This window comes from Suncus etruscus, chromosome 9 (assembly GCF_024139225.1).
Source record: "Suncus etruscus isolate mSunEtr1 chromosome 9, mSunEtr1.pri.cur, whole genome shotgun sequence".
Classification (NCBI taxonomy): domain Eukaryota; kingdom Metazoa; phylum Chordata; class Mammalia; order Eulipotyphla; family Soricidae; genus Suncus; species Suncus etruscus.
This window is the reverse complement of record NC_064856.1, coordinates 51,971,581-51,980,905: the sequence shown is the minus strand read 5'-3', so window position 1 is coordinate 51,980,905 and position 9,325 is coordinate 51,971,581. Positions and strand designations below refer to the sequence as shown.

The window sequence follows — 9,325 nt, the reverse complement described above, 5'->3', positions numbered from 1 at the left end:
CCTTTCTCTACATTCATGAATCACTTCCAGTCATATAGGATGCTGGAATTAAACCTGAATCAGAGTGCAAGGCAAGTGCCTTACCCACTCTACTAGCACTCTAACCCCAAGAATGAATTTGAGCACACAGCAAGAGTATTGTTAGTACTATTCTAGAGCAGTAGTTTTCAGTGTTGGCATTCGGGTGACTTTGTTGTTATTGTTACTGTTCTGGGGAAGAAATTTGACAGTATTTGTAAATGGTTTTGGTTGTTGCTTCTGGGAGATGCTATTGTACTCTTGTTGGGAGAGCCAACGATGCTGTGAGACTCCCTATATTGTATATACAGTTTGTCCCATCCAACAGAACTAAGTAACTCCAAATATCAGTAGTGCCAGTATTGAGAAATTCTGCTTTAAAGGGGAATGACTGCCATATAGGACAAAAAAACTGAGGCTGGCAATTCTGTTTAGTCTGTTGTCACCTTCCTGCTATCCTGAGACCATTTAGAGTTGAATGGCATTATTTGGATATTGTTTCTAGCTTTCTCACTAATTTTGTTCATACATCTAGCCATACTCAGTTATGTTATGCATCTTTGGTTCTTTATGTCCATATTAGTTTCTTTGCTTGATATGAATTTCTCTCATGTTTAATGTTAATTTCTAGATAATATTTTACATCTTTTAGGAAGTATTTGCTAATCTACAATATTCCAGAATGTATTAGAAGCCACTTTTCTATTCTTTAGCTTGTCTTTCGGGTATCATGAAGAAATTTTCCGTCTATCTTCCTCACAGGAAGTTAGATTTGTTTCTCTGTTGTCACTGTGTAGCTTGAAAAATACAAGCCTCACCAGTTATAGACATGAGCCAAAGTAAATGGCTAGAAGGGCTGGAGTGATAGTATAGCAGGCTTGCCTTGTATGTGGTCAACCCAATTTTGATTCCCTGAGCCTGCCAAGAGTGATTCCTAGTGCACAGCCAAAAGTAAACCCTGAGCACCCCCCCCCCAACAAATAAATAAGTGGCTAGTAAAGGGAGGGACCAATGGGAAATAGAAGATGGGGGAAGACTTCAAGGAGATTGTGAGCCTTGAAGCTTCCTGTTCTTTGAAGATATTGGTGAATGCTTGAGTACCTTGTACTACTGGGCAGGGACAATTCTAAGATAGTAATGAATTTTTATGGTGGTATCTTTCTACAGGTTGATATGTCAGACCTTACCCCAGAGGAGCAGTGGAGGTAAGTATAACAGTGTGAACCTGTCAGGCGAGAGCTACTGTAAGTTAATACAAAAATTAAAGTTTTGTGTATATTACCCTTTATCAGTATTAATAGATAATTGTACCAAGCTAGCCATTGAGATTGAATACTAGTTCTATTTTCTAGCTATAGTCACCTTGAGCAGCTTAACATCTCAGTGCTGTAATTTTCACTTTTGTAACGTGAGAATTATTATAGTATCACATAGTTGTGTGAGCATTAATATACTTGAAATTCTTCAAATTCTGCTACTTTGTGTAAGCTTTCAGTAAAGTATTTCCTGCTATGAATATTGTCATCGACATCTTGTTTTGGGGGGCAGGCGTTTGGGACCTCACCTAGCGATGCTCAGGAGTTTTTCCATATGACTCTCAGGAGACTATATGGGATGCTTGGGTTTGAGTCTGGATTGGCCATGTGCAGGTGTCCTACCTGCATTGTACTATTGCTCCTGCGCTGACATTATTTTTATCCCTGCAACGTCAGAGAGCACTGGTTGGGAAAATAGAAGATGTGACTTTTTTCTTTTAAATTTTTTTTTGTATTTTAGCAGTGCTTTTATTTTTTTTAATAATATATTTAAACACTGTGATTACAAACATGATTGTAGTTGGGTTTGTCATAAATAGAACTCCTCCCTTCATCAGTGCCACATTCCCATCACCAATACTCCCCATCTCCCTCTTCTCTCCCCACCCCCTGCCTATATTTGAGACAGACTTTCTACTTCCCTCATCCATTGACATTGTTATGATAGTTCTCAGTGTAGCTATTTCTCTAATTGCACTCAGCACTCTGTGGTGAGCTTCATATCGTGAGCCAGTCCTTCCAGCTCTTATCTCTATTGTCTCTTAATTTTTCTTAAAACCCATAGATCAGTGAGACTATGCTGTGTGTGTCTCTCTCTCCCTCTGACTTATTTCACTCAGCATAATAGATTCATGTATATCCATATATAGGAAAATTTCATGACTTCATCTCTCCTTATGACTGCATAATATTCCATTGTGTATATGTACCACAGTATCTTTAGCCATTCATCTGTTGAAGGGCATCTTGGTTATTTCCATAGTCTGGCTATTGTAAATAGCGCTGCAATGAATGTAGGTGTGAGGAAGGGATTTTTGTATTGCGTTTTTGTGTTCCTAGAGTATATCCCTAGAAGTGGTATAGCTGGATCATATGAGTATTCAATTTCCAGTTTTCTGAGGAGCCTCCATATTGTTTTCCATAAGGGCTGGACTAGACAACATTCCCACCAGCAGTGAAAGAGAGTTTCTTTCTCCCTACTTCCCCATCAGCACTGATTGTTTTTGTTCATTGTGATGTGTGCCAGTCTCTATGGTGTGAGATGGTACCTCAAAATTGTTTTGTATCTCCCTGATGATTAGTGATGTGGAACATTTTTTATTTCTTTTCTTTTTTTTGGGGGGGGGTCACACCTGGCAGTGCTCAGGGGTTCCCCCTGGCTCTACGCTCAGAAATCGCTGCTGGCAGGCTCAGGAGACCATATGGGGTGCCTGGATTCTGACCACCGTCCTTCTGCATGCAAGGCAAATGCCCTACCTTCATGCTAGTTCTCCAGCCCTGTGGAGCACTTTCATGTGCCTTTTGGCCATTTGTATTTCTTTTTTGAGAAATTGTTCATTTCTTCTCCCCACCCTTTTTTGCGGGGGGGGGGGTTTGGGCCACACCCGGTGATGCTCAGGGGTTACTCCTGGTTACGTGCACAGAAATTGCTCCTGGCTTGGGGGACCATATGGGACGCCAGGGCTCAACCCAAGGTTCATTCTGGGTCAGCTTCATGCAAGGCAAATGCCCTACCACTATGCTATCATTCCAACCCCTCTTCCCCATTTTTTGATGAGGCTAGATTTTTTTTTCTTGTAAAATTTTGTCAGCACCATGTGTATCTTAGATATTGGTCCCTTATCTGATGGGTATTGGCTGAATAACTTCTCCCATTAGGCATTATTTCCTTTGAGGTGCAGAAGCTTCTCAGCTTAATATAGTCTCATCTGTTTATATCTCTTTCAACTTGTTTGGAGAATGCTATTTCATCCTTGAAGATGCCTTTAGTCAGGCTCAGGGGACCATATGAGAGCCCCAGTCTCTTTGTCTTAGAGTGTTTATCTATATGTTGTTCTCTATACCTTATGGTTTTAGGTCTTATATCAAGGTCTTTAATCCATTTGCATTTGACCTTTGTGCAGGGCATTAGATGGCAATCTGAGTTCAGTTGTTTTTTTTTTTTTTGGTTTTTGGGCCACACCTGGTGACGCTCAGGGGTTACTCCTGGCTATGCGCTCAGAAGTTCCTCCTGGCTTGGGGGACCATATGGGACACCGGGGGATCGAACCGCGGTCCGTCCAAGGCTAGCGCAGGCAAGGCAGGCACCTTCCCTCCAGCGCCACCGCCCGGCCCCTTCAGTTGTTTTTTGTTTTGTTTTTTTTTGCAAGTGGCTGACTAGTTGTCCCAACACCACTTGTTGGTGTTTGCTTTCTTTGCTCCATTTGACATTTATTGCCCCTTTATCAAAAATTAATTTTCTGAGGAACTCCCTTTTTAATTTCATTAAAATTTTTTAAAATTTAAAGCATTATGATTCATAATTATTTATAGTTGAGTTTTAGACATACAATGTTTCAGCACCAATCCTACCACCAGTGTCAACCTCCCTCCACCAATGTTCCAGAGTCCACATCTTTGTTTAGAGTTTTAGCTAGTTTTATCTTACACCTACCAACATTGCAGGCGAAGTTTAGATATGTCTTTTTTCACCTTAGCTCTATTACTGACTAGCATTGTAACTATGTTAAAGGTCGAGAAAGCCCACCACCTCAAATAAAGACCATGAATCACGAATCTTCAGAGAATGCAATCAACAAATAGGTTTATTGATTCCAGCTAGCTGGGGCGCCAGCTCCGCCTTGTGGACTGAAACCGGAAGCCCTGGGCAATTTAGGGAAGTGTCTTTTTGTAGGTTTAAGGAACCTTAGGAGGAGGGTCGATATGGAAAGTAGGGCTTGTAGAATGCACCAGTCACTAGTCTAGGTTCATAAACAATGTCCAATCAAATGGTGAGCTTGTCCTTTTTTCAAATAAGGCTAGAACCTTAGGAGGAGCGAGCAGAAGTCCATTCTTTTGCCCAAATATGTCAACTTCCATTTAGGAGGGGCCTTGGATAAGCTTTTCCTGGGCAGCAGGCTAGTTGATGTCTCAAGTGAAATTCCAGAACAAGAGGAGAGACAAGGTGGGGGTGGATGAAGGCTTAACAGGCATCTGTGTATGATCACCTATCAGCTATTATAATCATCTAATATCTATTTTCATCTATTTCCCTTAACACTAGAATAACTTAACATGTCTTGTTGCCATGTTTTCTCATCAGTGAAGGAATTAGGAATTTTAGAATGCTTTCCTCACTATTTTCATTTGAAATCAAGTAAAAAAATTAGTAGGGGAGAAACAGACTTAATTTACTTTAAAACTACTGCCTACAAAAATGTAGAATGGCAAAGATATAGATTCTTATAACAAGCCCACAAGATTTTGGACTTTAAGTTTAATTTGTACCATTTTTGTACCTCAGCCTTAAAATATGCAAACACTTTGGAAGATGACTACAGAAATGTACTGTCTACCCTGGAGTTGACAGCACCATTGGTTTTTGCCTCGCTGAGACCATATATTGCCATAAACACTGTATATCAAAAAGATCTTTAATTAAGTAATATCTAGAAGAGGCAGCCAGAATGAATGGTTTCTATATTTTGTTAGTTATTTTTTTGTTAGGTGAATAGTACTTAAAAGTAAAAAAAATGTTAGCCTAATAGGGAAATGGTTTTTGTTTTTAGTTATTTGCACCACACCTCGTGCCATTCAGAGGCTATTCCTGGATCTGAGCTCAGAAATCACTCCTGGCAGGCCAGGGGATCATATGAGATGCCAGACATTGAACTTAGGTTGGTCACCTGCAAGGCAAATGCTCTACCTCTTGTGCTATTGCTCTAGCTCTGAAAAGTGATTTTTAATTAATAAAATTATGACGAATCTTAAAAATGACAGCATTGGGAAGGAGGACTTTAGTAGTCTTTTGTAGTCCAGAGTATAGGATTAGGTCAGATATTTAGGTCAAAACTTTAGAAAGACAGATTTTGTATCATTATCAAATATGGCTTTTTTTTTGTATGTTTGTTTTGTTTTTGGGCCACACCCAGTGATGCTCAGGGGTTACTCCTAACTTGGGGGGACCATATGGTACACCCGGGGATTGAACCATCGTCCATCCTAGGTCAGCTGCATGCAAGGCAAACACCCTGCTGCGCCACTGCTTGTCGTCCCCCCCCTTTTGAGTTTTTGGGCCACACCTGGCTGCGCTGCGCTCTAGGGTTACTCCTGGCTCTGCGCTCGGAAATCGCTCCTTGCAGGCTCTGTCAACCATATGGGATGCTCCATCCTGGGTTGGCCGTGTGCAAGGCAAACGCCCTGCTGCTGTGCTATCTCTCCGGCCCAGAGATGACTTTTTAAAAATAATTACGGTAGGGGCCAGAGCGATAGCATAGCAATAGGGCATTTGTCATGCACGTGGCTGGCCTAAGACCAACCCGGGTTCAATCCTCGTCATCCTATATTGCAAGGTAATGAGCTTCTTTTTTTTTTTTTTTTTTTTCGGTTTTTGGGCCACACCCAGCGGTGCTCAGGGGTTTCTCCTGGCTGTCTGCTCAGAAATAGCTCCTGGCAGGCACGGGGGACCATATGGGACACCGGGATTCGAACCAACCACCTTTGGTCCTGGGTGGGCTGCTTGCAAGGCAAACACCGCTGTGCTATCTCTCCGGGCCCGGTAATGAGCTTCTTGTCCTTAAAGCTCAGGAATCTTCCTAAACACATGCTTCAGACATAGCTGATTCTAGAATATATGAACTTAAGAGGCTTATATTCTCAGGGGCTTGAGAGATAGCTCAAAGGACCAAATACTTTGTAAAGGACTTTGCATGCATGAGGCCTGGGTTTGATCCCCAGTATTGCATCATTAGAGTACCACCAGAGCAAACCCCATCAGAGTGCTGGAAGTAGTCCCTGAGTAGCACCCACATCATCACCACTACCACCAACGACAAAAGTACCTAGCTGGATTCAACAGTTAACTTTTTTTTTTTTTGCTATATTTGCTTTTTCATATAACTAATCATTATTCAGTTTTATTATTAAGGCTTTCATAGCTCTTGAGGATTCCATAAAGAAAACATTTATGTTGGTTTTTTTCCTCCTCCTTAAACACCAAGTATGCAGAATTTATAGAAGAATTTCTGGTTATAGGCTAAATTTGTATTTCTTTTTTTTTTTTTTTTTTTTTTTTTTTGGTTTTTGGGGTCACACCCAGAGGCACTCAGGAGTTACTCCTGGTTCTATGCTCAGAAATCACTCCTGGCAGGCTCAGGGGACCATATGGGATGCCAGAATTCGAACCACCATCATTCTGCATGCAAGGCAAACGCACTACCTCCATGCTATCTCTCCGGCCCCTAAATTTGTATTTCATTTTCCATCTAACTCCTTTCTCATCCCTCTCCCATGGCTGACTTTGACCCCCAACTTCTGAGCATGATTATTTTTCCCTGAAAGAAAGTTAATTATCTTTATTGGGCAAGGGAATCACTTGCTGCAGGACTAGACAATGTATCTTAGAGAATGTCAGTCTTAAATATGTGCTTCCAAATTTGCCAGATTAAATACGTGTTTTCAAATACAATCTTGAGTCTTCCAGGTTATTTACCTGTGGTTTCTGGTAGCAAAGGTAAAGTTGAATTATATAAAGTTAAATCATCCAGTTTTTCTAAGCATTGTCTAATCTTTAGAACCTTTGGTTCTGAAAGTGAGGATAAGACAAAGAAAGCCACACACTAACTCTTGAATCAGCACATGTTTGCGTATTACTACTTTATCAGTGTCATAAAAATGAGTCCACAGCTTTATGATGATATTCTTCCCTCGAGGTACTTTTTTCTTTCAGTGACAGGTTGAAATAGGATTGAAATGGCAGTGACACAATCTTCTGAGAGTTCTTGTTTGTTATAGGAAAAGTGATAGCTGTTCTGCCATGGGGGCAGACTCATTTAATTCCAATAATTGAACTTGGTGATTGGGGCCTATAAGATACCCTGTTCCGTTCCCAAATACCTGCCATCTAGGACCTGTGTCTTTCTAAGCCCTAAATTTTTACACTACCCTGCAGATACCAAGCACTGGAATGTTTCTTAGTTATGGATAGTTGGAATTTTCCTGGAAAAGATTGTCCTTTTTGCACTTCACCATTCCTAACCTGGCTCACCCATTTTGTTTGGCTTTCAGAATTGAACATGCACGCATGCATGCTAAGCATCGTGGCCATGAAGCCATGCATGCGGAAATGATCCTCATCTTCATCGCTACCTTGGTGGTGGCTCAGCTACTTCTGGTACAGTGGAAGCAGAGGCATCCTCGCTCTTATAATGTAAGCCATTTTTTCTTTTACTTCTTTGTCTGCCAGTCAAGAATTCCTGCCTAACTATGTTAAATTTAACCCAGGCTGCATGTAGGCAGAGAACAGACAATAATAATCAATAATAATGAACTTTTGTATGAATGCTGTATTGTGTATGATACTTTTGTATTTAAAAGGGAAGTGATTTATGAGGCTGAAGCAGTGGCGCAAGCGGGAGGGTGCTTGCCTTCACGCATTAATCTAGGACGAGCCATGGTTTGATCCCCTGGTGTCCCATTTGGTCCCCCAAACCACGAGCGATTTCTGAGCGCATAGCCAAGAGTAAACCCTGAGCATCTCTGGGTGTGGCCCAAAAACTAAGGGGAAAAAAAAGGAAAGTCATTCAGAGGCTAAAAACCAGGATAGGATATAAAGTTTTATGTCCAAAAAAGATAGCCTTCTTTTTAAATGTTTCTGACAAAGATTAGAGTGATTAAGTACTTCAGGGAGAGTATTTGCCTTGCATGGCGCCAATGTGGGTTTGGTTCTTCCCAACACTTATATGGCTCCCTCAGCTCCACTTAGGGTGATTCCTGAGCACAAAGGGAAAGGTAGTCATTTGATAGGAAGACTAAACCTAGTGAATTTTATGTAGTACTTGGTTTAAATTTTTAAAAACATTAATAGAGGAAATGAAGAACAAAGAACACATAAAAATAGATAGCTAATTGTACTTATGTATCTCCCGGCTTTGCATGAAATCACTCCCACTGGTGCTTTGGTAACTGAGAAATACCTGGGATCAAAAACAGGCTCCCTGCTTGCAAAGTATGTACTTGGCCCATTAAGCTATTTCTTGGGTACTTTTGTTTGTTTGTTTGTTTTCTGTTTACTCATATAACAGGATTTGGGCTGCATCTGGTGATGCTGTGGGCTATGTTTTGCTCTGTACCTGGAAGTCACTCCAAGTTCTGTTGGAGGGACTATGTGGTACCAGGGATTGAATCTGGGCTTCCTGCATGCAAAACATGCATTCAGCCCTTTGAGCTATCTCTATAGCTCACAATACAGATCATAAATCTCAAAAGATTACAAGAGATAAAAGAGGAACATTACGTATTGAGGTTAAATATAGCAAGAAGATACAGCAATATTAAACATTAATAGTGCCTGACATATATATATTTATACCTGACACACACACATGTATATATATATGTGTGTATGTGTATGACAAAGGGCCCACAGAATGTGTGAAGTAAAATGGATAGAATTCGGCTGTAGCTTAGTGATAGAAAACATGCTTCACATGTCTAAGGTTTTGATCCAAGACAGTGCACAGACACAATGAGACTTGAAGAAGGGGGGCCAGAGAGATAGCATAGAGGTAGGGCATTTGCCTTGCATACAGAAGGACGGTGGTTCGAATTCCGGCATCCCATATGGTGCCCTGAGCCTGCCAGGAGTGATTTCTGAGCGTAGAGCCAGGAGTAACCCCTGAGCGCTGCCAGGTGTGACCCAAAACCAAAACCAAAACCAAAACCAAAAAAAAAAAAAAAAGATTTGAAGAAGGAAATAGTTATATATAATAGCTGGAGATTGTCATATCCTACTT

At 40.9% G+C, this 9,325-nt stretch overlaps 1 protein-coding gene across 2 annotated transcripts in view; it reads left to right on the top strand.

The window, feature by feature from the left end:
* Positions 1 to 1,188: 1,188 nt before the first annotated feature.
* Positions 1,189 to 9,325, top strand: part of RNF121 (ring finger protein 121) — a 59,002-nt gene continuing 50,865 nt past the window's right edge. For both annotated transcript variants that reach the window (XM_049780419.1, XM_049780418.1), the window contains exons 1-2: positions 1,189 to 1,223; positions 7,599 to 7,740. In XM_049780419.1, the coding sequence (XP_049636376.1) occupies positions 1,192 to 1,223; positions 7,599 to 7,740 (174 nt within the window). In that variant the 5' untranslated portion in view covers positions 1,189 to 1,191. The remainder of the gene's footprint in view (positions 1,224 to 7,598; positions 7,741 to 9,325) is intronic.